The 27,787-nt window shown below is 48.9% G+C and overlaps 1 protein-coding gene across 5 annotated transcripts in view; it reads right to left on the reverse strand.

Moving 5' to 3' along the window:
- The window catches only part of CENPC (centromere protein C), a 1,963,500-nt gene that overhangs the window by 1,742,411 nt on the left and 193,302 nt on the right, over window positions 1-27,787 (reverse strand). For all 5 annotated transcript variants that reach the window (XM_069630493.1, XM_069630492.1, XM_069630490.1 and 2 more), the window contains 2 exons: window positions 19,875-19,936; window positions 12,982-13,067 (listed from right to left, as the gene is read on the reverse strand). In XM_069630493.1, coding sequence (XP_069486594.1) covers window positions 12,982-13,067; window positions 19,875-19,936 — 148 coding nt within the window. The remainder of the gene's footprint in view (window positions 1-12,981; window positions 13,068-19,874; window positions 19,937-27,787) is intronic.

A 27,787-nucleotide genomic window follows, 5' to 3' on the forward strand; every position in this document is an offset into this window, starting at 1 on the left:
CGTCGATGTCAGCGTCGACGATGGCGTCGAGTCGATCGACCGATGCGTCGAAGAACCCTTCGACAACGGCGTCGATGGCGCCGATCCATCGAGTAGATATAGAAGGTTATTCTGACTGAACTGAGCAACGATGTTCCGAGGCCCGACGAAGCGGGACATCGACTTGGCGGACGTCGACGCGTGGCGCCCTCTACTGAAAAAATTTCCGAGGCCAGCAAGCTGGAGACGAATTATCAAAGATAAGAAATACGTCGGAGGACACAATCCCTTCGAAGTGGTTTAATGTACACTAATTTGAAGGATAGTGGTACAGTCCATGTGCGAGCGACAGATACAGGATGTTTACGTAATATTCAGATGGTGTTCCTTGTATGAGGATGACTTGTAGATGTCAGGGGGGGCAGGGATCCATGGGGGATCCCGCTTTCTTGCTATATTTTATTTTACCAGCTTGACGAATGTCTCTACTGATATTTCCGGGAAGTTTTGGAGTTTGTGCTCTGGTTTCTCATCAGGTACGTTGAGTGTTAGGGTTGGTCGGTCGGTTTTGTGTGATTTGTCGGATGTCGATGATTTTGTTTTTTAAACGGTCTGCCAGGTTGTTGCAGAGTTTCTGCAAGAGTATTGGAGTGTTGTCGCAACCTGGTGGGTTTCTCATTGCGTTTATTTTGTTGAACATTTCTTTTTGTGTGTTGGTGGCTTTGGTGATTCTGTCATAATGCCTTTTCTTAGCCTTTTGAATTTCCATCGTATACAATCTGATTTGTCTCTGGAACTGGGTTTTCTTGTCTGGGTCATATTCTTTCCTCCATTCTAGTTCCAGCATCTTCTTGTTCTTTTTCATGGTGCTTAGTAGTGGGGTAAACCATTTTGCCATTGATCTTTTTCTTGAGTGAGTAAAAGGTTTTTACGGGGACATGTTTTCAATTGTATCGGCAATCCATTCATGGAGTAGCTCCGTTTTCCTCTCTATGTTTGCCTTCTCCAGTTCTGCCATTGAAGGATTGGTCAGCTCCAGTTCTATTAGGTTGCTTGCATTGACTGTTTTCCAGTTTCTTTTTGTGGTGATTGGAAGTTTGAGGTGCTGGATGGTAGCTTCGGTTGGTAGTGTGATCACAAATGGAATGATGAGATGGTCGCTCCAAAGTACTTGTACCTGTGGTGCAGTGGTGATAAGTTTTTTCTTGGCGAAGATTGCGTCAAGGGTGAGTCTTGCCGAGTGCATTGCCCTTTTCACCAGCTGTTGTAGTTTCTGTAACGCTCAACTGGTATCCTCTTCCCTTGGACTCTTGTTTGGCTGAAGACCATGTCTGAAAACACAGGAGTAAGGTTTAGCTTGATTGTCTCTTCCAACCCCGAACCCACCTCCCTCATGGGCCCAATGACCCCTTAGTGCACTTCTCATCTTGCTTTTGATAAGGTGCGCTCTCCGTCCTGCCGCTCAGTGCAGTGGTGCATTGGGGATGGGCACGTCGCTGCCTAGTTGCTTCACTGGTGCGGGCCCCTTCAGAGTCCAGACATGCTGCGACTCCGTTCGTCAGTTAAGTCTTGCTTTGACCGTTTGTTCTTTATTTTGCAATTGTCTCTATCAATGTCTTTCCTTTGTTTGTAGGTGCGGATGAAGTTCTCGTGTTGTCGTGCTGCCTGCGTTGTGCACGAGATGGTAAGTGAGCGGAGCGCGGCGCTATGTGCCTTTTGTGGTAACCTGTTTATGGTCTTTCTTGCAGGCCGCGATGCTGATCTGGGCTGTGCATGCCGAAAAGATAGAGAGCAGTGATCCTTTTTCTTCTTGCAGGTGGAAGGCCCGGAATGGTCGTGGACACAAAAAGAGTTCAATGCAGGTAAGCGAGCGCCTGTTTTTAGAAGCGAAGAAAAAACACTTATTAATGCTGCTTCTCCGTCTCTTTTTTCCCCCAGGTTACGGTTTCCTTGATGGAGCTAGGTACGCCGAGATGCTGGATGTTCGGGTTACTGGGGCGGAGTACGAGAGCAGGGCTCGCTAGAAGGTAAGCGAATGCCAACAGTGTCTTATCCTTGTTCTTGCAGGTAATCAGGTCCGGAGTGTGGAGGAAGATTCCAACTGTCATCCGCCAGGCTGGTCGTAGCTGAAATTGGCGGTTGCTACTGCGTTGGAGCTGGAGACGCCGAGGTAGAGTTTAGTCCCCTCTTTGTTTCCGCGTCTCCAGCGATGCAGCGCAGCATGGCTGGTCATATTTAAGGCTCCGCCTTCCGGCACGACGCTGCGTTGCAACCCTCCTCTGGATGTTTTCCTGCTTCCGGGTTAACACGCTGTGTAGTTTCTGTCCTCTGGCTTTGGCTTTCTTACAGAAACTTTCCTACTTTTGCTCTCCTGTTCTCTCCGGATCCTCGCAGTCGGCACCTTTCTTTCCCCCGCTACGTGGAGCCGTGCTCTGCCGGTCTCTCTCTCTCTCCTCCGCGGCTCCTGCCGCTTGTTTTCTTTCTCTCCTTTCCTCTCCTTACCTGGCCGCTCTGCTTCCCTGAGACTCTTCCTCTTCCAGCGGTCCCAATTCCAGGTCCAGCCTTCCTCTCTGCCTCATTCTGGTCACTCTGGTGGCAGCTACCCGTACTTCTACACTCCTGGCATCTGGACCATCCCTTCACTACAGACACTATACTCTGCCTCGGATTCGAACATTGCCAACGGTCCATACTGACATCCGGATTGAAGAGCATCACTGCTCTACTGCAGGGTTTTTCCCTGTTTTCAGGCTTGGTTCCGGAAGGGAGTCGCGCGACAGTTGTTTTTACAGCGATCACTGTGGCTTCCCTCTGTGACAAGCACCATCTTCCCAAAAAACAGAAGGACTACCTAGTGAGACATCACCTGCAAGATCTTGACACTTCCAGCAGCTCAGGTGAGGAGAGTTTGTGTACTGGGGAGGCCGAGGTCGGGTTGCTTACTAAGCCACACCAGCAGACCACGGTGAACATCACGCTGCGACTAGCAGAGCAACGCGAAGCGCGTTCTGCAACTTGGGTGTGGCTTATAGAGCCTGCTGCAGGTATCCCAGGTGCCTTTGGGCCTGGACACACCTAAAATGCTAGACCGCATGGCTCAGTTATGGAACTGAGCCATGTGGAAGCATCCATGTTGTAAAAATGCCATTATGGGCCCCAATTCACTGACTTTCCACATGAGCCTGGAGCCAAAGGCGCCGGGACTGACTCCAAGAGAGTCTGGGGGGACATGACAAGGCCCTTGAGGCCCTGATGGAGGTTCCTGATGCGTCCAGATGGCCTGACGGCTTCATGGTTGTTAGTTGCCCGGTGAGTGAGTTTTGAGAGTTAGCGTGTTTTTCCTCGAACCATATGTTGCAGTCCCCCCGGATCATCAGATGCTCATGTTCCATGGCGGTGTTGCTGATGTCTTCTATGAAGTTTTCGACGAAGGTTGCATCGTATGTTGGTGGTCTGTGAAACAGTATGAATTTAATGTTTGGCTTTGCATTCGCTGATAGGTGTAAGACCAGGGATTCGCAGTTCACGATGTTTAGAGGTTGGTTTATTTTTATTTGCAGGTGTTCTTTGAATGCTATCGCAAGGCCTCCTACTTTCGTTTTTTTTCTGTTTACCTGCAGGCATTTGAAGTTGGTGGGGAGGCAGCTTTGGAGAGTGATCTTGTAGTTGTCGTCCAGCCATGTTTCTGTGATGAATAGGATGTCGATGCCGTTGTCGCAGAGAAGGTCGAAGATCTCTTAAGTGTTTTGACATGGATCTTGCGTTGATTAAGTTGCAGTAGATTTTTACGGTATGTTTGTGCTTTATTGTCGGTGTTGTCTTCTGGCTGGTGTTTTGGTTTCTTTCCAAGTCGATCTCTAGTTGTGGTGTTGGTACAGTAGTGTCCACGTCATCGAATAGTCCTTCTAGGTTAAGTCTTGGGTTTTTGTTTTCATCACCGGGTTCCTCTTCTAAATTTTGTAGCTGTTGAAGGGAGGGTCCTCTTGTTTTGGTGATGTATGGGGTTAAGGCATCAATCTTGTTCTTATTACCTCTAGCTTTGTCCGTTCTTCTGCGTGGTGGTTGTGTTTGGTTGTCGGCCTTTCTTGATTTGTTTGCTGGGTCGGCTTGTTCCGGTGAGTGGTTATTTGCGAGGTATGGTGTGAGGTATAGGGATTTCTCTCGTCACATAGCTCTGGTTTTGTTTTCGTTTTTGTCAGTGGGGGTGTGTTCTACAGTTGTGAATCATTGATGGTGTTATGTTGCAACAGTGTCTGGTGTTTGGTTTTCGTGATTCTTTGAGGATTTCCATAAACCTTTGAGGTAGTTTTATATGGACAAATTCCATGACTTCAGGAGCCAAGCTGCCAAGTTCATACATCGACGGTGTGGGTGGAACGTAGTCTCCTTGTACTGTGTGAGCATGTTGTTGGGGCACAGGAGTTTGATTGGATCGCACATCGCCAGTTTGCTCAGATGTGGGAACCACAGTTGTCTCGCCCAAATAGGAGCAACTAGGATCAGTGTTACTTGTTCCTGGTGTATTTTGTTCACTAACCTGCTCAGTAGCGGTGTTGAAGGAAAAGCATAGGCAAATATCCCTGACCAGGTCATCCACAGGACATTCCCCTTGGATCAGTGTTGGGGAAACCTGGATGCAAAGTCTGGGCATTCCGTGTTTTGGCTTGTGGCGAACATGTCTAAAGGGGGATAACCCATTGGGAGAAGATATTGTTTAATATATCTTTGTCGAGTTGCCACTCGTGCTCTTCGGGTAGAGGGTCTCTGCTTAATGTGTCTGCCAGCGAATTGAGTTCCCCTGGAGTATGTTGCGATGTTAGGAACATGCCCTGCTTGCGTTCCCACTTCCAGATTTTTTGGGCTAGCCTGGATAGATTTGGAGAGGGTGTACACCCCTGCTTGTTTATGTAAAACTTGGCAGTGGCGCTATCCATGAGGATTTGTACTGTCTGTCCTGACAGGTGCTCTTGGAAAGCTTGTAGGGTTTGAGCACTGTTAGCAGTTCCAAAAGGTTTATGTGATGTTGGTCTGCGATCTGTGTCCACAGGCCATGCGCTGTGTGGTGAATGTAATGTGCTCCCCGCCCAGTGAGTGATATGTCTGAAAAGGTTTTCCCTATAACAGGTTTTGCTTTGTCCACCAGTGTAGCGCCTGAACTAGGGTTAGCCAAACAACCACTAGATCATACCCCTGACCGCTTGCCAGAGACCACTGTTTCGCTAACAACTCCCGCATTGGGCGCATGCGCAGCCATGCGTGTGGGACCAGGTAACTGCACGAAGCCATCATCCCGAGCAAACACATTGCTTTGTGTACGGCTACTTGGCGACTGGCTAGATACTTTGGTATTTGCAGCAGTATGTTTTCCACTCTTTAGTTTGAGGGTAAGACGAGACCCTCTTCTGTCTTTATGACAGCTCATAAGAACTCTTTTGTCTTACTTGGAACAGAAGATTGATTGTTCTCTGGGTGTTTTGCTTGAAAGTTTGGAGGGTTTCCTATGTTACCACCCAGTCGCCGAGATAAGGGTACACTGGTATTGATTCTTTGCGTAGGTGCGCTGCCTACATCTAGTACCTTGGTCAATACTCTTGGAGCGGAGGCTATGCCGAAGGGTAGCACCTTGAATTGGTAGTGCTGGTTCGCTATCTAGACTCGCAAGAATCTTCTGTGCGGGGAACATTGAAATATGAAAGCATGCATTTTTCATATCCAAGGTTGCCAAGCAGTCGCCTTGCTTTAGCAGTGGGATCACTTCTTGTAGCGTTGTCATGCAGAATTTTAGTGGCTTGACTTAGGTGTTCGCAGTGCGCAGCTCTACTACAGGGCGTATTTCTATGGTGTCTTTCAGTAGTAGTACTTTGACTTCCAACAGGATGAGCTGTTCCTCCTGGGAAGTCTGCCTTTGTTTTGGCTGGTGGTTGGCTGGTGTTTCGGAGTAGCTCTATGCAATAGCCCCCTGCCACAGTGGAAAGTACCCACTTGTCCGAAGTGATCCCTTCCCATGCGTGGGTAAAGTGTGAAATGTGACCTCCTACTGGAGTGGCATGGGAGGGAACCTGCAGTGGGTGGTCATTGTTTGGGAGGGGTTGAGCCCCCTCTTGAGGAGGATCTGCCCCTACACTTCTAGACCTATTTTGGCCTCTTTGAAAACCCTGTCAGGAGGACTGCCCTTGTGAAAAACCCCATAACGAACCTTGCCCACCCTGGTTGGAGTTTGAGGACCGTTGGGAGTTTTGTCCCACTTGCTGCCCAAAGGTCTGGTTAGTGAGCCGTCACAGGGATTTGAGGGAATCATATTCTTCCTTTGTGCTTTTAAGCGCATCCTTAACTGCTTGACAAAAAGTCTTGGTCTCAATAGGCATGTTTAATAGTGTAGCTTGGATCTCCAGTTTGAAACCCGACTGGCGGAGTCATGCGTGGCGCTTGACCAGTGTGCCTTCTGCCACGATCCTTCCTACATTGTCTGCTGCACCCAAGTTGTTTTTAAAGATGCATCTGGCTACCTGTTTTCCCTCAGCAATGGTGCGAGCTGAGTCTTTAGGGGTTCTGGGACCGATTCTATCTGCTGCACGATTCTGTCTCTTTTGTGGCAATTATATCTGGCTAATAGTGTTGTGTTATTAGCTATCCTTGTTTGATAGGCTGCTAAGGAAGCTACCTTCCTGTCCAGGGTGTAAATCTTTTTACTCGCCTTGTCCAGAGGTGCTTCGGCAGAGACCAGAGGGGTTCCCGCTCTCTTTCTTGTGGTGGTGACTACCAGAGAGTCAGGTTTTAGCTGCCCCCTAATATATGGGGGTTCTGAGGGGGGACGGTCTAAACATCTTTGATGCGCGGGTTGAGTGCCAGTGTTAAATTGGGTCTAAGCAGAGGGGGTTGAATACGTCTCTCGATGATTTGAATAGGGGGGATGAATTGAGCTGCCAATTTTTTATCCCTAAGAATGTTCTCCACAAAGTCTTTGTCGACTTGGGCTTCTTGAATGTCTATTTTGAAATGTTCTGCAGTCTTTAAGAGCAGATCATTATATTGCAGTTGGGTGTCTACCGGGGAGTTAGCCACCGGTGGGTCAGTGTAGTCTGGGGAATGGATGATGTAAACTTCCTCATCAACATCATTATATTGATCCAAGTCTCCAGTGTCCCCTTGGTCCTCTGGGTCAGTGTATGAGCCAGGGTCTTGGGAGTCTTGGGTGCTCTAAAAATAAGTGTCATGAACCAGGTCCTGCAGGTCCTGATGGAACGAGGTGGTAGCCTGCATGGTGTTAGGGAGAATTCTCAGAAATGTGCTAATTCCCTCCACCTTAGAGACCCCCAGCAACTTCGCAGGATTTTGAGCAGTTGATTTTTTTTTTACCTGGAGAGAGCGAGACCCTTTTTCCCCACTCTCTCATGGATTTTACCTCTGTGTTTCTTTTGGTTGTGGAGTCTGACAAACTCCATAGGCATCATCTTTTACATTGTGTCACACAGCACCTTCAGTGCAGTGACACAGGGAAGTATTCAAGATTTCCCAAAGGTTTAACTACCTTCTCTGGGATAAACTACTGTTTCCCAGAGCAGTAAAGTGAAATTGACTTTACGTAGCATTGTAACTTTCTAGCTCCAGCACACACTATCTTACAATAGAGTGCTGGAGGGGTTATCTAGTATCCCCTTTGTCTAGCTTCTCATGTAACATTTTTTATGTTACCCGTTTCTCATTGAATGGCTGGTGGCAGTGGTTTTGTTTAAACTACCATGGTGTGCATTTACTGCGGGCTGCGTTGACAGCTGCTGTAAAGCAACCATGGGCGCCATCTTTGTCACCAAGGTCCTCCTTGAGATTTACTCCGATTGCCAAACCAGGTTTGGTCTCTTAGTTCATTTTGCCTTTGGCGGGATTCGCGAGAGAAACACACCTCTGGCTCCAGAGTGCCTGGGGTAGCCAGAAAGTGAGGGAGGTGCCCAAATGGAGACCCAAATGCATTCTGTGGTGATTGGCCAGCTGACTGTCTGGCAAGGACAGCCACCCTGCTGGGTGATAGACAGCTAGGCTGGAATGAATGGGAGAAAAAGGAATAAAAGGCGAGTCCTTTGGCTTGGAAGGCAGAGTCGACCACTGGACAAAGGTACCGAAGAAGAGCTTGAAGAGGATGCCTGCTGCAAGTCCTGGACCGTTTGTTTGCCCAGCAAAGCCGTGCTGCAGTGCCGAAACGCCAAGTTCGCATCCACAGAGAAGCCCCTGCAAGAAGCTCCTGCAAGAAGCCCCTGCAAGGATGACTTCTCCCTTTGAGTTGGTGCAACCAATCAACTCCAAAGTAAGCCACCAGATTGTGTGTGTTGCTTTTAAAAAGGCCTAGATCTTTTGGGAGATCCTCCAGACTCCCAGGAAGCAGGACTGACCAAGCCTGAGCCCCCTCAACAAAGTGCGGGACCCCAGAAGCAAGGAAAGTCCATCTCGACTGCCAGGAACCACAGTGTTGCTATTTGCGGTAGACGCGAGGAGCTGAAACACTGAACAGCGACTGAAAGAGAAGTTTACCGATTGCTAGTTTTGACCATCCCAGTGCATTGCAGGTGTCTCCCGACGTCCTCCCTCTTGTCCCCACGACTGAGGCCCAGGAACAGTGAGATCTGCGGAGCTGCACAGGAACAGAAGTCATCAGCTGCATCTTTTCTTCATTTCTAAGGTACTGTAAAACAAGTCTAAGAACTTACCTCTTACTGTAGAGTTGCTTGAAACTTCTACAACTCACAAGTCTAATCAGCTTGTAGCCCTACATTTGAATCTTCTTTTCATCAAAGACTCCTAAGAACTTGTGCAGAGACTATTCCATTTACTTATCAGAAGTGCTTCATCCTATACAAGACTTTTGCCCATTGACTTTGGCTTAGCTGATTGAATTGTATGACTCTTCTTGGAGGATCCAAAAGTATTTGCCTGCTTAAGAATATTTGTGGTCTCTTGTGTTCTAATTACCTTTGCTTTTTACCAAATTCATAAAAGTATTCTAAATGCCAACAGTAAGATATTAATGTCCCCAGCACCCTAGTTATTGATGTACGTTTTGTCTGTGGGCCATCCCAAAAGGGTCTTTGCTGATTTAGAAACTAAGAGGCTGATTCATGGAATTATTTGCGCCGAAAAACGGGATGTGAGCGCCATTCTGCCCGCAAATCCCCATTTAGAAAATTTAGAAAATGGGGATTTGCGGGCAGAATGGCACACAAATCCTGTTTTTCGGCGCAAATAATTCCATGAATCAGCCCCTAAGAGTGTACAGTATTGAAGTGTATTTGTGTTACTATTATATTGCTCCCTTATGAAGAAGGCTTTCTAACTGATTGATAAATAAATTAATAATAGTTTATGCAAGAAACCTTGAGTGTAAGAGTTTATTTGAATACCTGTAACTATAAATCTCTATATAACTCCACTACAGCTCACATTTACGCCTCTTGAGATAAGCCTGGCTGCTCAACACACTACCAAAACTGTGTAGTACAAGCTTATAACAAAGGTTGGGTTGCCAATACCTGTGGTCAGAGTTGTGTGCAGTGGTCCCACAGGGTACTACCTACAAACTTTGCCCAACACAAGGTGTCTAGGCAGGCGTTTCTGGCAGTGGGCCGAGTGACTGCTGCCCCGCTCTGTGGGGTTCCCTGAAGGTTTTGGAAGAGGGGGGAAGAGTGTGGGGCAGGGGTTCTGGGACACAGGTCTTTTTATGATGTATAGCCCGTGAGAGGTGCCCTCAGGGGTAGTAAAATCCCTAACTTTTAGTAGCCTGTGATTTTTTAATCTGGGATGTGGAAGATTTCTAATTTTTGACTTTCGGGAATTTAAAAGGGTGTCAGAATTCTTTTTTTAATTAACTTGCTTAACTTAGAGCTTTTTGAGCTCTTTCCAAGGCCGTCGACGTGTCCTTCGACGCTCGCTCGTCGGCACTCGTGGGCTTCCCAGATTTAGACAGGGCGTCGAAAACAGACTTTAACGTCTGTTTTAGGGGCCTGCCGTGTGGTGATCCCGAACACGATGGCCCAGAGGACAGGGAGTGTTCGGACCTTCCCCTCGACACCGCTTGTTGGTTATCAGTCAGCGACGTGGTCAACTCTCACCCATGGGGGATGTGCTTGGTATGATGCGACTTGGTAGTGCTTGAGCCGCCGGGTCTCGTCCCTGCAACAGAACCACCGGCAGGCATGCCTGTTGGGGTCGGGAGCTCGCATGTGGGAATCTGACGGATCCCGATCACCCTCTGCGTCAATTATGACATTGCTTGAGGCTCCCTCGACGTCCATGGCAACCTCATCTGGCGTGGCGTGGTGGGCCCTGAGATTAGTTTTGCGGTCCTTTACAGTATTTTGCCTGAACAGTTTGCAAGACTTGCATTGTCCTTCGGCATGGTCCCTGGGGAGACAAAGTTTACACACTCAGTGTGAATCCTTCCTGGGAAACTTCCTATTACAGGAATTTAAAATAAGTGTTCTCCATTATGTAGAAAGATGGCAGTTTGGCGAAATAAATTTGAGTAAAGGGAAATACACATTCTCTTAGAGAGATTAAAATATGAACCTCCCTCCGCACTCCCTACAGTGCAGGCCCGAGGCCGTAGTCAAAGGTCCGTCAAGATGGGAGTCGCTGTCGTCAATGGATGTTCTTGTGCTTGAAACCGTTGCAGGAGATGTTGTGGTAAACTGTCGTGGAAAGGACAGAAAGAAATACTAATATAAACTTTTCATAAAGTAATGGCGTCAACCAAGATGGAACTCAGCGATATGCGTCCGACTACGATGGAGAAAAAAAAAAAACATCTGAGGGACATCAACGTGTGAAGGTCCATGGTACAGTAGACGTCGCACTAGGGATACTATTACTGGCACGCTCTGTCAACGCCCCTTTCTGACTTTTGAAAACAAAAAATGTAATACTTTGCCGCTTCCACTTGATGTCAGCTCTAGGGTGTTGAAGAATAACAAAGGTCACCTTACCTCAGACTTTCCTGACCGGACAGGCCATTATCCAATCATGCATTATCACACAATGCATGCGAGCAAAGCATGGCACTGCAGTCCACCTTTCTGTATAGCAAACTCGACAGGCAGCCACTGGCACAGCGCCTGCATGCCTCCACTGGCCTTGGCGCCAAAGTCCTAGAGCCCCCTGCACAATGGTCAATGGTCAGTAGTAGTGAAGCAAATTAGTGAGGCAGTAAAGCAGATGGATGGCTGGTGTCTCCCAGACTCTTACAGCAAATTAATTTCACCAATATCCAGAATAGGGCTTCCTATATAAATCTATAGCTGGACAGTGTAGCTAACCTGCATATGTTAAAAGCATAAATCATTAGACGCCAGCTATAGAAGTCAACAAAGTGCTGTTTCCACCAGTTGTGCATTCCTGCCATTACCTGTCCCTGAGGCCTTTACAGACCCACCTTAACACCTTAGTCCACACCGAACCGCATGGTTGGCACACCGGCATGGCCTCCAAGCATTCTGGTAGAGAATATTTCACCCAAATTTAGTCACACCTCCAAAGCACCACTTTGCTTCTTCAGACTCTGGACTTGAGTGTCATCTGACCTCTTCTACCCCTCCTATCGGCTCATGAACACCAGGTGCTGGAATCAACTTTCTGCATGCTGTTCGGTGTGTCGCCGTCAAATTCCTTTAATGTTGCTAACTCATTGGGCTTGACTCACAGTCGCTGTCTCCAGTGTGGAAGATGAGCACATTAGGACAGTCAAGCAGCACCTCTGTTTGGTCACTGGTACGAGAATGATAAAGGTGAGCGGGAACAGTTTACACACAATTTCTACATACCTCCGCTGTAGTAAATCACGCTCATAGTATTGCTGCAACTATGTGTAAGCCCAGCTGCTCATGGATGTTTAAAATGTCACTGGCAAAAGCTTGCTAGTGGTTGATAATTTTTAAAAGGGCAAAAGAATACATCAACTTCCAGACAGAAGTTTGGCAGTCTTAAAATCAACCGGGGGAGGGGGTGTGAAGGGACAGGGGGCGGGAGCATGTGCATGAGACAAAGAAACATGACTACATTACGAGACTAATTGCCCTATGGACAACTCAGCCCTGCTTAAACGTAACTCTTGGAATGTCATTCATCATGTGTTCAATTTGATAAACGTTATTTAACTCTATGAAGGTTTCATGATTAAAAAATGTATACATTTTGTGCATAAGATTGCTTTCTTCATGGGAACCATGTACAGCCAAGCATGTGGTATGTGCGAGCAACAGACTAAATTGTGCAGTATTTAGTGAAGGGTTTATTTCTTCTTGTATTAAAAACATTCAACAAAACAATTTAATACGTGGATGTGGCCCTTTGGATTTGCTAATCATTTGAAAAATATGCAAGGTTTGAGAAGGAGGTTTTATATTGAAAAAACGCAAGCATGACTATGTTGCATGAAGCGATAGAAGGGCTAGGGTTAAAAACACCAGCGTGGTGTGAAGGTTTGGTGATATTTACTTCACTACATAATTTTTGCAAATAATATCTATGAGATTTTGGCATTTGCTTAGTCATACAGCCCTAATTCAGTACATGAACGATGCAGCCCATGAGCACGGGCTTGTGAGGCATCCACCCCTCGAGACACCCTGTCCACAAACTGTTCATTGGCATTTGGTACTATGCCAGGCTGTATTGTTGAAACCGGTAGACAATGGTGGCTGATAAACTGTGCGACATTGCATCCAGTAGATCGCACTTCCGGGTAAATGGTTTAGTTACAGATCTTAGTTCGGAAGAGAGCATTTAAACTGATTATGTAAATGGAGAAATTTGTCTCGCTGCAATTCCCAAAAGGAATTCACAGCACCAATACCCCACTGATGCTGAAGCAACCATCTCTGCAGAGATACGAGGGAATTGATCATACATAAAGTTACAACCAAACTCTGCCATCTGCCGTTGTATCAAGGCCCTCTGCATCAGAATAATGGTACAAACACGTTTTTAAATACAGAAATATACAAGCCCATATTGTTTTACCTGTTTATTCATATGTTCAGGGGTTCTTGGATTTATGCTGATGGGGCTTTGGAAAGTCACAGGAACAGTGATAATATTGGCACCATCTAAAGATGAACAAAATTGCGAGAGCACAGATTGTTATGGTTGAACAAAGCAATGAAATTCTCAAACCACTGTATGACCACAACTGCACCATGAACTTCACGTATAAAATGGAACAAGTTACTTACTTGTAACTGTTGTTCACCAGCATGGGTCTGGCATGGATTCACATGCTCCTGAATATTCCCCGTTGTCAGGCCGGGAATCCTCGGTAAAAGAAAAAATTGTTTTACTTTCACTTATAAACTATCTTTCTCCTATAAATCAATCACTGAGCTCTGGGTCATACTGCCACTGCCACTAGCCAATGACTGCCCTAAGCCCCACTGGCAGCCATCTTCAGCTTTGGTAGCACGAAAAGTGGCAGTATGACCAAGAAGAGCCGCAGAGGGGCAGGAGGGAGGGTTTGCATGCGCAGAGAGGCAGGAGGGAGAGTTTGCATGTGAATCCATGCCTGATCCATGCTGGAGAACAAATGTTACAGATAAGTGAGGTGTTCCTTCTCCATCATGGGGTCTGGCATGGAATCGCATGCTCATGAATAAAAAATACAAAGCAGTACATGACAATACATACATACACAACCACGAGAGGTGGCAAGGCTCAACAGAAGCCATTACTCTTACCTTGTCAGGATCACCTTCAAGCAAACAGGTTGCTCAGCACTGCTTGGCCGACACTGGACTCCGCTCTGAAATCCCTGTCGACGCAGTAGAATTTTGCGAAGGCGTGCGTAGACCTCCACGTAGCAGCCCTGCAGATGTCCAGCAGGGGCACACCAGATATGAACGCGTCGTCGCAGAGATTGGGGTCTCGGACGGCCAGGCAGCGGTCGGTTTGCCAATCGGTGACAATGTGTGATGCAGCCGGAGAGCCATCTGGTGATAGAAGCCTTGAACAAGGCCTTCCCATGGTTCACATGACCAAAGTACATTATTCTCGACACGGCTCTAAGCCACAGGTGGGGATATGCAAACTTCTTACTCCGTGGAGCAATATCTGTTATCTACAAAAAGAAGTTACCAAAAAGTGCCAACCACACATGGGTATCCTATCCAATAGTCAGAAATTACTATGATCCTCCAAAAAATACAATTTTTATTAGTTGAACCAAAGTTCATTAAAAAACATCATTTAAAAATGATCATATCACATCACATAAAATAATCTGGTCTGAAACCCACACAAGTGAAAACAGCTTAAATCAAGTTTAAGATTCAATTCAGTGTCTAGTCAAACCCATGTGGTTAGTCACACTAAGTTTCCTTGACTCATGATGTCATTCTGATTATTGCACATTTTGATTTATCAGATTCCCAATCTGATAAATCAAAATGTGCAATAATCAGAATACCCATAGGATAGGATACCTATGTGGGGTTGTCACATGACCAAAGTTCACAAAAAGTTCAAATGTTTTTCAGAAAACTGTTTGTGCGGGTAACATAGAACTTTAGAGCACGCGCCACATCCAGCGAGTGCAGAGTCCTTTCAGCCGGCGACTAAGGCGTCAGAAAAAACACAGGCAATACCAAAGGTTCATGGAGATGGAATTCCGACAGAGCCTTCGGCATGAAGGAGGGGTGTGTCAGCAGCACCACACTATTATCGTCAGATAAGGCCACTTGCAGGACGGGGCCTGGATCTCACCTACTCTCCTGGCAGAGGTGACAGCCACCAAGAAAGCCGTCTTCCACGAAAGGTACTTGAGAGAGGCATGATACAAAGGCTCGAAGGGGGCCCACTATGAGCCTCGTCAGAACCCCGTTGAGTTCCCACTCTGGGGCAGGAGCCTTCACCAGTGGGAACGATCAAAATAGTCCATTAAGGACCTCCTTGATGAGACGGTGTGACCAAAGAGAAGACCGTCCTGGAGACCTGGTGTAGCGGGAGCTAGCCGCCAGATGCACTTTGATGGAGGCGTGCGCCAGTCCCACCTTAGCCGAAAACAATTAGGGAAGGATCTGAGGGGCCAGGGCGCTCAACGGGATGATCTTCTGCGACCGGCACCAAGTGGCGAACCGCTTCCACTTGTTGCCCGTAGCACTTAAGCGTAGACAATGCTCTGACCCTGGCAAGGAGCTCTGTGCAGTCCGCCGGCAGCTCGTACCCACTGAACTCTAAGGCCGCAGGAGCCAGACCTTGAGGTTCAGCGATCCTTGTTCATGGTACAGAATTGCGCCTCCTTCTCTGGCAAGCATATCCGCGACCACTGGCAGATTGACTGGAGATGATGTTGTCGGCTGAGAAGGTCTGGGTACCAAATCGGTCTCGGCCACACCGGGGCGACGAGGATCATCTTGCACCGGCACCGTTTCAGTTGAATGATTACTCATAGTATCAGAGGCAACGGAGGGAACGCGTACAGGAACAGACCCTCCCACGGGAAGGAGAAGGCGCCCCCCATGCTCCCCAGCTGGTGACACCTGCTGGCGATTCTCCAGCACTTGGTTTCCAGCGTCGTCGCAAATAGGTCGATGTGGGGTCTGCCCCACTTGAGGAACAGGGTGTCCATTTGATCTTGCGGAAGCTCCCACTCGTGGCAAGAGCGCAGCTCGTGCTGAGAGAGTCAGCAACAGTGTTTCTGACTCCCGCTTGGTGAGACGGAATTAGAAACATCCCCTGGGCAGCGGCTTAGTGCCACAATTCCTGCGCCTCCCTGGAGAACCCCAGGGATCTGGTTAACCCCTGCTTCCTGATGAAAAACATCGTGGTAGTGTTGTCTGTGAAAACCCTCACCACTTTGCCTTTGAGGAGCTGAAGGAATGATTTGATGGCCCAAAACACTGCCCGCCGTTCCATAACTTTAATGTGTAGCTCCTTCTCCTCCGGCAACCACAGGCCTCTGGAGTGGAGACGTCCGGTGTGGGCTCCCCAGCCCTCCAGGGAAGAGTCTGTGGTGACCATCTCCTGGTACGGCAGGCTCTGGAAGTCTGTGTCCCCGGCGATGTTGGAGCGCACGCCCAACTCTCTTATCGATTGATGGAATTCCTCGTCAAGCACAATCCTGTCCTTGAAGCTTCCAGACACCTGAATAAAGCGACAGTCCAGGAATTCCTGGAGGGGTCGCAAACGCAACCTGCAGTGCCTGATAAGGTAGATACACAACGACATCATGCCGAGCAGCGACTTGATGGTGGTCACTGTGGCGATCTTCAGTGTTAACAGCTGTTGCACCTTGTCCAAAATGGCCACTGTTCTCGCTTCTGAGGAGGCCGCCAGGCAGGATACGGTGTTGAGCCTGGACTCCAGGAACAGCCCGTCCTGAGATGGAATCAAGCAGGATTTTGGATAGTTCAGAGAACCCCATATCCATCAGTAGCCGGACGGTCCTCTCCGTGTGATTGACGGCAATGACCATTGACTTGTCACAGATGACCCAGTCGTCGAGGTATGGGCAAACATGTATTCCCTGTAGGCTTAGGTTGGCCGCTACCGGAGCCAGGCACTTTGTAAACACTCTAAGCCCCGGCTTCTGTCCAAAGGGGAGAGCCTTCAACTGGTAGTGTTTCCCATGTACGACGAAGTGCCGGAACCTGCAATGTTTCTCATGAATAGGGACGTGGAAATACGTGTCCTCTAGATGCAGCGATGACAGGAAGTCTCCCTCCTCCAGTTGGCGGAGCATGTGCTGCAACGTGACCACCCTGAATTTTTGGTACTTGATGTACTTGTTGAGTCATCGTAGATCGTGAGTGGTCGTAGATCGAGAATGGGCATCAACCCCCCAGTCTTCTTTCTTACTAAGAAGTATCTGGAGTAAACTCAGGAGCCCCGGAGCCGCTTCGGAACCAGCTCTATCGCCCCCTTTTTTAACAAGGCCCGAACCTAGAGCTGCAGCTGAGGAATGTGTTGTTCCTGCCGGGCCACCGGTGGTATCTGCTGACACTTCGGTGAAACGTCCAGAAACGACGAGAGCGTCCAGCAACCATCGATCGGTGGAGATGTTTCCCTACACGCTGACCAAGTTTGCCAGCCGGCCTCCCTCCAGGGTGCAGGGGTGGGGGCCCGATGTCTTGGCTGGTCTAATCCTGCTGGCAGGCCGACAAGTCTCCCAGGGAGCCTGGATGACGACGGAGGCCACCTCCGAAGGCCTTGGAACGTACCCCTGTATACTTCCTGGGTCAAAGAAAGGGAGGGTTGGTGGTACAAGGACGATCCTCTGCCGAAACCTTTCGATGATCTGCCCGACTTCCCACCTGAGGAACAAAAGGATGGACGGTGCTGCTGCAGCGTGCCTAGGGCACGGGCTGTGTATGTGTCGGTATTGATTGCGTGGAGAGGTTCATCGGCAGCCTTTCCGAAGAGATGTCCAGGACCCTTGTCTGAACTTCTTGCCTAAAGTTGGTGGCCTTCAGCCAGTCACAACGACCGAGGCAAATCCTGTTCCCCATTTTGCAGATTCCTGGGCCATGGTGATGGCATGGTCCCACGCGACCTCGCCCTCCTGAAGGCTCCCCATTGCCTCAACCCGTAGCGGGGCCATCTTGAACCATAACTCCCAGTCGTACCTGGCCACGAGAGCTAAAGCGTTTGCCGGCTTGACTGTCGTCGCCACTAGGTAGATGACCTTTCCAACCATGGCGAACTTCTTCCCCTCGCTGTCCGGGGGAACGGAGGCAGAGGACGACCGGTTGGATGACTTCTTCCGCGTAGCAGCCAAGACCACTGAGTCCGGTGATGGCTGTGACCGCAGACACTTGGGTGCAGACACCGGTACCCGGTATTTCTTCTCCAGCCGGTCTCTTTTTGCTGGGGCTGAGGCTGGGTTTTTCAGCAGCGCCAGGCCCTCATCCCAGTCGTTCAGGAGGGGCACTGCCAGAATGGACTTCCTTTTCGGCTCCCAGTGTTGATAAGGAAGCCCTTCTTCAGCTCCTCTGGCGTGAGCGCAAAGAGTTCCGATGCAGGGGCGACCTTGGAGTGGAAGGAGCCCACTTCATCCGGGGGGAAAGCCCTTGGAGGCAGAGAGATGTCAATGCCGTGTCTATCCTGGTTTCCGTAGGGGTGGGCATGTGTGGCAGCTGGTGACACGGCGTAGGGTGCCGATTCCTTTTCTTCAGCAGTGGTGGTGGTACCGGTGTCAACACCGTTGGTGCCGCTGGTGCAGTCGACATCCTTTTCTGCATCTCTGACACCAGTGTGTGGAGAGTCGAAAGAATGTCCTGTGACAAATCTCTGGGAGGTGCCGGGGAAGTAGGCTTGCTGGGCCCAGTGCCTATGTCGTCGTCCCAGTCGTCGTCGTCACCCTCTCCCGCGACGACCACCTCTGTCGTCGTCATCCCCAACATCTTCCGGGATCGTGTGGACGGAACCCAGGTCCTCTTCATCGGAAGAAGAAATATCTGTGCCCTGGAGCATTGCCACACCCACTGCACCCATTATTTGGGTCCTGAGTGGTCGGTCTCAGGCTTAGGGACGGTATCCTCTTTTTCTGGGGTTTTTTCCACTGGTTTGGCCAAAGCCTCGTGCCTGAGAGGAAGAGCCACTTGGCTGCCGTCAGGGTACCCTGCACCGGGTCAACCCCTTTCACTTCTGAAAGTGCAGCCGCCACCAACTCGATACTCGAGGATGATTTAGCCTGTATCACCTGGGCCTTCACGGGCAGGTTGGATCCCTTATCATGCTGTTTGGCCTTCTCTGGTTTCTCCTGCAGCTTCCCAGGGGTAGCTGACTTCCTCTTCGATGAAGAACTGGAGCGATGGCTGGAGACTGAGGCCGATGGAGAGGATGAGTGCGCCCTGCTCGTCGCGTGATTCGCTTGCACGGCGACCCCGACGGAAACGGACTTGCAGTGCTTGGCCTTGTCTTGGGCCCCCACGGATGGAGCGCCTTCAAAGGACTTAGAATCCTGCTCTGACTGGCTGGATCCAGGGGAGGCATGCCCATGTGAACCACACGGGGTAGAGGCCTTGGCTTTGAGCCACGCCTCCAGTCTGATGTGCAGATCCTCAATGGTGCACTTGGTAAAGCCAAGACAGATCCCACAATCCTCCTCCTTGTGCGTCGGGTGAAGACAATAGAGGCACTTGGAATGCTTGTCCTCCACAAATAATTCCTCAAACAGCAGATAGTGCAGAGCTTTAAGAGGGAAACCCTGTCCTTCTCCTCCGACATGGTCCGGTGTGTGGCAGAGGCCCGATGGCCTTCTAGAAACTTCGAAGAAGAAACACTCAACGATTCTGCCCTTGATGGGCGATCAAAGATGCCGACGGATGTGTCGGCATCTTTAGTCGGATGAAGTTAGTCGGAGGAAGAAACGATAGAGCACACGGGCTCTATCGAACAAAAATAGGAATTTCCTAGCAAAAAAGAAAAAATAACGCAGAAAGCTGCAAGAGCAAAACTCAAGGACTCCCAACACTTGGACGTGCGGTAGAAATCTGATGATGGCTGCCAGAGGAGGGGCTTAAGGAGAGGGCAGTCATTGGCTGGGGGCAGGATGACCCAGAGCTGAGTGATTGGTTTATAGGAGTAAGACAGTTTATAAGTGAAAGTGAAACTGTTTTTTCTTTTACCAAGAATTCCTGGCCCGTCCATGTCTCGGAAGAATAGCTCAGGGGCAACGTGCTCGCCTTGGAAGCAAGACGACACGGAGCAACACAGATTCGATCCCTGGGTCCACGCTTATAAACCTCTGGGTATTAAGCTTGTTATAAATAACCTATATCATATCATGCCAGACCATATTCTGGAGAAACTTAATTCTTTACAAAATATGCATAATGATAGTTTATCATGCCATTTAGGATTCGTATTAGGATTGCCAAATCTTAAACGTAAAGAAATAGAAATAAAAACAAACATCTTACTTCTGCCTTCACAGGAATTGAGAACATCCTTCATAACACGATCAAACCGGTTTTTCTGCAAACTGAGGAAACAAAATAATTTAAGATACTGAATATGGAAATCTACTGACACTTAAAAAGCATGCAAATGTCTAGTACTGACTGCATAAGCTTAAAGAGGACCCTTTAATAACAGGAATAAAATACACCATGACGTTTTAACTGAATGCAGAGTTTACAAATAAACAATGTAAAGTTAGGAGATCAAACACGATGAGGAAACTAGCACAATGTCAGTAATATTGGCTGTTTGGTAAACAGGCGTTTTAAAAAGTAGGCTTCAGACACTTGCTTGCACCACTATCGCAGAACCAGTCACGATCGGTGTGAAAGGGGTGGGGAGGAAAGGGAATGGGGAAGCTGTAAACATCAAGTGGGGCAGGATAGGGTTGGACAATGTTGCAGCTCACAGAAATGCAGAAAATGTTTCATGACCACAACTAACACATTTCACTTCCTTGTCCATGACACCTCCAGCACAACACCCAGGAAACAGCATCCTCCTATGGTTTACACTTATCTCATGGCTGCATCTCATAGGACAACTTGAGATCTGTGAAAAAGCAAAACTTGCACATTTCTTGGATAAGGTGATCGTTATTGTAGCCGTTGATTTACACTGTTATTTCTTGTTCTTTTGCAGTTTTTGGCTCTGCTTTGAGAGTGCAAGGGGCGACTGACCTCAACTATGCGTTTCACATTATTTTAATGAAGCTGTGGGGTCAGAACGGGCATCTCGATCAGCCCCTTTTACTTGACTCTTTGATAACATGAACTTCATAAATGTTGAGTCGGTTCATTTGCATTCCACTGGTCCTGAAATCCACACTTGCTCTTTTACTTCACAACCCATACTACAGCAATGTTGCCTGCCTATGGAAGGAAGACATTTAGGAGTGGAGCACAGTAGTGATCCATACGTCATGCAAACACCAAATAAATGGACAGTAGTGCTAGGACTGCATCGGGTACCGTTTATACATTCCTAGGGTGACGTCATCAGGGTCTTTCAACCCTTTAAAATAACCATTTAAAATGGAAAGGGCCTAGAGCCTTAGCGGTCTCCAGCAACTACCCCATGCTACCAGACAACAGTCTTGTAACACGGCAATATGTTAATTACTCTATTGTTGTACTCTGCGTAATACGTGGGCCCTCGCATTACAAGCTGCGTTTCTCTTCCCACAGGATATACAGAAGTGTCAACTCATTGCCTTCTATCACTGGGTCCTGCAAATCAGCCACATGCTAAGAATGCTTTGTAGCTTTTCAGTAGGCATTTAGTGTTTCAACTCCCTACTGGCCGTCTCGTGATAATCAGCAGCTATTAACCATATATATATATCAATGCATTACTTACCGTAAAAGCATTTCTGATGGTTGTATCTGCTTAGATTCACATGCTGTGCATAGGTCCGACATCCAGTGGTCACTGCGGAGTATTGCATTTTGTTTTCGTATTCGAAAAGGGACGTCGACAAGGCGTGTCTGAAACACTATCCCTATAGTGACGTGCGTTGTACCCACAATCCCTCACGCGTCGAGGTCCCTCTGTTTGTATTTTTCTGCCCTGAGGGAGCCTTCTAGACGTGAGTGAGTACAGAAAAGAGAGATATAAAAGGAAGTCTATGTTCCTTCCATCCGAGCGGGGAGGAAGGGTGGGTGCATGTGAATCTAAGCAGATACAACCATCAGAAATGCTTTTACGGTAAGTAATGCATTGTCTTCTGATGTTTGTTAATCTGCTTAGAATCACATGCTGTGCATAGACTAGCGAGCAGTACCCGGAGTTGGCGGTGGGTTAAGAGAAGGAACAGTAGAGAAAAGATGTCTTAACACTGCCTGTCCCACCTGGGAGTCAGATCTAGAGTGTGTATCTAGACAGTAATGTTTTGTAAAGGTGTGCACAGAACTCCAGGTAGCCGCTTTGCAGATGGACTCAAGGGGAACATTTGCAATGAATGCTATGGACGCCCCCGTGCCTCGAGTAGAATGTGCTCTTGGCCTAAAGGGCAGTTCTCTCTTAGCAAGAGTATAGCAGAGAGTGATGCATTGAACAATCTATCTAGAAATAGTGGACTTTGAAACTGCATCCCCTTCTCTTCCTGCTGCCACAGAGACTAAGAACTGATTAGTCTTCCTTAGTGGTCTGGTTCTTTCCATGTAGAACATGACCGCTCTGCGGACATCTAGTGTGTGCAGAGTCCTTTCTCCCAAGTTGGAATGATTTTGAAAGAACGCTGGTAGTTCTATAGACTGGTTTACGTGGAATTTTGAGATGAATTTCGGAGCAAAACTTGGGTGAGTGCGTAGAACCACCTTATCTCTGTGAACTGTAACGAAGGGGTCTAGAACAGAAAGAGCCTGAAGTTCACTTACTCTCCTGATGGAGGTGATAGCTATTAAAAAAGCAGTCTTAATAGTGAGGTGTTTAAGAGATGCTTTGTGCATGGGTTCGAATGGAGAGCCCATGAGTCTGGTAAGTACCACATTAAGGTCCCATCCGGGAGCTGGGTCAGCTATCGGGGGGTGTATTCTCTTTACTCCCTCCATGAAGGCCTTTATAACAGGGATCTTCCACCACGACACCTTGAGTTGGGAAGTGGTGTATGCAGAAAGTGCCGCTAGGTGGACTTTAATGGAATTGAACACTAGACCTGAATCCAATAGGTGGGTCAGGTATAGAATAATATGTGTGGGAGAGCAGTCAATTGGGTTGATGCTCTTACCCCTGCACCAGATGACAAACCTCTTCCATTTGCTAGAATAGCAGTGGCGAGTGTTAGGTTTTCTGGTTTCCCTGAGGATGTCCATGCATCTCTGCGGGAGCTGTAGATGTCCGAATTCTATGATCTCAGGAGCCAAACTGCTAAGTTCATGTTCTGGGGGCATGGATGCAGAGTCTTGCCCTTGTCTTGTGACAGCATGTTGTACGGGCAGGGGAGTTTCACTGGGGGAGATAGAGACATCTCCATCAAGTGAGCGAACCATGGCTGTCGGGCCCACATTGGGGCCACCAGTATCATGGTCACTTGTTCCTGGTGCATCTTGTGCACCACCTTGTTGAGAAGGGGAGTCGGGGGAAAAGCGTAAACAAATTTCCCTGACCATTGTATCGACAGACCGTTCCCCTTGGATTGGTTCTGGGGGTACCTGGAGCCGTAATTTAGGCATTGTGAGTTTTCCAGGGTTGCGAATAGGTCTATTTCTGGGAATCCCCATTGTGTGAAGAGGTCGAAGACGAGGTCTTCGTGCAGTCGCCATTCGTACTCTTCGGGCAGGGGGAAATCTCTGCTGAGTTTGTCTGCCAGTAGATTGAGTTCCCCTGGTACATGTTGTGACAGTAGGAACATGTTTTGTTTGAGAGCCCACTTCCATATATTTTGGGCCAGTTTGGACAGTCCTGGAGAGTGGGTTCCCCCCTGCTTGTTGATGTAATACATGGCTGTGGTGCTGTCTGTAAGGACCATCACTGTCTTGCCTTGTAGCTTTTAGCGCCTTGAACACTGCTAGTAACTCTAGAAGATTGATGTGTTTGGATGCTACGTTCGGAGTCCACACTCTGAGCAGTTTGATGGGATAGGTGAGCCCCCCATCCTGTGAGGGATGCGTCTGTGGTTAGAGTGGCTTCCGGCGCGGGTGTGGCAAAGGGTTTTCCTTTTTCTAGGTTTTCCTTTGTCCACCATTGTAGCGAGAGAACTAAGGCCTGCGAGACTACCACTAGATCGTCCCACAGTCCGCTGGCCTGACACCACTGGCTGTTGAGCCACTCTTGCATTGGGCGCATGCGCAGGCGTGCGTGAGGTACCAAATAAATACACGACGCCATCATGCCTAGCAAGCGCATTGCTTTGCGTACCGTCACCTCTCGACCGGTCACATATTGAGGGATCTGAAACAGCATGTTTTGGACCCTCTCTTTGGAGGGGAAGACGAGGCCATCCTTTGTTTGAATTAGAGCCCCTAGGAATTGTTTGATTTGGCTGGGGTCTAGGCTGGACTTCTTTTCGTTGATGGAGAAGCCCAACTGGAACAAAAGGTCTACAGTCTTTTGGGTATTGGAGAAGCATGTTTCGTAAGAATCCCCGGTTATGAGCCAGTCGTCGAGGTAAGGGTAAACTGGGATGGACAACCTGCGCAGGTGGGCTGCTGCCACTGCCAGCACCTTCGTGAATACCCACGGTTCTGATGCTATGCCGAAGGGTAGCAATCTGAACTGGTAGTGTTTGCCCTCTATCATGAACCGGAGGTATTTTCTGTGCGCTGGCAACATTAAAATATGAAAGTATGCATCTTTCATGTCCAATGTTGTCATGTAATCTCCCGGTGATAGCAGTGGGATCACTTCCTGTAAGGTCACCATACGAAACCTTTGGGGTTTGATAAACTTGTTCGCTGGGCGCAGATCTAATACAGGGCGCATGGTTAGATCCTTTTTGGGTACAAGGAAGTACACTGAATAAATACCTTCCGTTACCTGAGATAGAGGCACGACCTCTATGGCTCCTTTTTCCAGCAGTTGTTGTACTTCTTGTAGAAGGATGGCAAGATGTTCCGGTGACATGCGTCGTCCCCTCGGGGGTTTGTATGTTGGGGAACTGTTGAATTCGATGCAGTATCCGTGGGCTACGGTGGAAAGTACCCAGCGGTCTGACGTTATACCCTCCCATGCTGGAAGAAAGGATGTTGTCCGGCCCCCGACCGGTGTTGCATGGGAGGGGACGCAAATCTTCGCGTCACTTGGTGTTGTTGGGGGCTTGGGAGCCTCTGGGGGTGGACCCCCGCCCTCTTCCTTTGCCCCGGCGCTGTCCTCTTTGGCTGTACTGTCCACTATTGGTCTGGAAATTGGTGGCAGGGTACTGTTGCTGCTGGTTTTGTTGTTGGCGTTGGCCACGAAAAAAGCGTGTGTTGCCATAGCCGCGCCTGGTAGAGGGCTCAGAGATTTGGTCAAGAGTTTTGATAGTATCGAACTCTTTTTTTTAGCCATCTCCAGAGCCTCATCCACCGCTTTCCCGAAGAGGTTAGAGTCTTCAACAGGTTTATTTATTAAAGACGCCTGTGTCTCCGGTTTGAACCCTGAGTTGCGCAGCCATACGTGGCGTTTTAGGAGTATTCCCTGAACCAGGGAACGTCCCGCTGTTTCTGCCGCATCCAGAGAGTTCTTTACAATACTCTGGTTGACCTGGGTTCCTTCGCCAATAGTTGTAAGCAGGCGTGTACGTAGTAGTTCCGGCGCTTCTTCGGCGTCTTTGCGCAGTTTGGCCCACTGCGCATCCGCATAGCTAGCGAGCAAAGAATTATTGTTCGCAATTCTTGCCGAAAAGGCAGCCGAGGATGTAACTCTTTTTGCAAGGGCATATAACCGCTTGCCCTCCTTGTCAGATGGTGCCTCACTGGTGGAAAGTGGTACCCCTGCCCTCTTTCTTGTATTGGTTACTACCAGGGAATCCGGAAAGGAATGTCCCCTGATGTACAGCGGGTATGAGGGTGAAGGAGTGAAAAGTTTTTCAATTCTAGGATTGACCCCTCTCATTAGTGCGGGTGTGGACAGCGAAGGGATGATTCTTCCCCTCCTCGCTTCGGTGAAGAGAATGGTCTGACTGACCGGGGGTTTCTCCTAAATTACTCTTTCCACAAAGTCTAATTCAGGAGAGAGCTCCCCAGTGTCCAGTTCGAAATGTGCTGCTGCTCTGCGCAACAGGGCATTGAATGTGGGCTGATCGTCAATGGGAGACGTGTTTCTAATAGGTGAATTGTCAGGAGGATTTAGGTTCAGGACATCAGTGTCGGAATATATTGATGGGGATTGCCAGGGGTGAGAAGGTCCTTCCTCTGGATTTTCTCCGAAGCCTTCTCCTACCAAGTCTGGGCTGTCTTCCAGACCTTCCTCCTGGTTCCGTCCCTCTTCCTCGTCCATAAAATCATCCTCTTCCTCAAAGTAATGTTCCTCCCCAGTGAGGTCATACACACTATGGCAGTCTGAGGCTGTGTCCTGGTGGGGATTGACTAATTTCCGAATCTTGGCCCTGGGTTCCTCCTGAGGCCCTTCTCGTATTCTCTTGGGAGTGGGAGGGTTCTGTGTATTCATAAACCTCTCCATTCTTTCCATGCAGAGATGGAGCCTCTCCATGGTTTCATGGGGTACCCCTGAGCGGTCTAGCGGGGGAAAAATAGTGTCTTGTAGCTGAAAACGGCTCGACCTCTCCCACAACGTCGAGGAAAGTGTCCCGTCGCCCTCCGAAAAGCCTTCAGGTGTGTTGGGGGTCCCCTCGACTGAAGGGGGTAGTCCCTGCCTTTCTTCAGGCTTTTTCGGCGTGTCTTTCGACCTCTGCGTAGCGCTCGACGTGTCTTTCGGCGTACGCTTGTGGGCGTCGGCTACGACGATCCTCGCCAAGCTCTCAGCGACTCGTTTGTCAGCGGAGGGCTGTGGTTTCGACGTTATGGGTGTCGATCGCTCTACGGCGGCATGCGCTTTCTGCTGATGCGCGCCGGCCGATGATTTGGGGGCGGCGCCCTTATTTGCCGAAAGCCCAGTCGCTGGTCGCAGCTGCGGTTGCGAGAGGGGCTTCGAACCCGAACGGTCCGAGGAGGCTGCCGGTGGAACCTGCGTCTCCTTGGGCGCTGATGCTCTCTTCGCCTTCGACGAAGAAGAGCCATGGGTTGTGTGCTTATGTGTGGTCTTGTGTGCGTCAATGTCGCCGGGGTGTTCATCCCCATAAGCAGGGCGTGAGCCGAGCCCGTCGGGGCCGGGGGCAGACGACGAAGCGCGTGTGCGCTCTTTAGGGGGGGGTTTCGACTTCCGTAGCGGAGGTCGTGGTATCACGTTCCTCGTCACTGTCGGTGGTAGCAACGGTGGGTGAAGCGTCGGCCTTCGACATAGCGTAGGCCGCCCACCTCTTGACCCTACGGTCTTTTAGGGTCTTCGGCTTAAGAAGCCGACAAGCCGTGCAACCTTCTTCTTTGTGATCGAGGGGCAAGCAGCGGTTACACCGTGAATGCTTGTCCTTCCAAGTAAACTTGCCCTTGCAAAGCGGGCAAAACCTGAAGGGTGTCCTCTCCATAGCCGAGGCAATAAATCGTGATAACCACCCCAAGGGAAAGGAAGGGGAAAAGGAAAGGCATTCTCAGAAAAGAACCAGAGATGTCCCACGACCCCCACTCTCCCTACTGTATATGGCCTGCGAGGCCAGGCCACGTGTTCGGCAACGCCGAAGGATCTCCTCCGCTCGTCCCCTCCGTCGAAGATCTTGCTCGGCAGAGACAGCTTCACAACAGCGTCGAGGGGGGGGATCGATATGTTCTATATTAATATAGGAAAACGACCAAAGGTCGAGGAGATGAAATCTGCAATGTCTCTCGAGGAGCTCCGCGTAAAGGCGACCAGTAGCTGGGCGGAAAAAAACAATCTGAGGGACCTCGACGCGTGAGGGATTGTGGGTACAACGCACGTCACTATAGGGATAGTGTTTCAGACACGCCTTGTCGACGTCCCTTTTCGAATACGAAAACAAAATGCAACACTCCGCAGTGACCACTGGATGTCGGACCTATGCACAGCATGTGATTCTAAGCAGATTAACAAACATCATGGGATACATTACACACCGTAATCGTATTTCTGATGCTTGCATCTGCTTAGATTCACATGCTGTGCATAGGCCGATATCTAGTGGAAGCTGCAGAGTATTACAGTTTGTTTTTCGAAACTCGAAAATGGGCGTCGACACAGGGCGTGTCAGTAATACTATCCCTAGTGTGACGTCCACTGTACCCAAAATCCCTCACGCGTCTAGGATCCTCAGATTGTATTTTTTCTGACATGAGGTAGCATGAGGAGTAGCGTGAGTACAGATAATCCAAGCAGAAAGGTAAGA

The sequence above is a fragment of the Ambystoma mexicanum genome, chromosome 6q (assembly GCF_040938575.1).
Source record: "Ambystoma mexicanum isolate Mex_15411 chromosome 6q, UKY_AmexF1_1, whole genome shotgun sequence".
Classification (NCBI taxonomy): Eukaryota; Metazoa; Chordata; class Amphibia; order Caudata; family Ambystomatidae; genus Ambystoma; species Ambystoma mexicanum.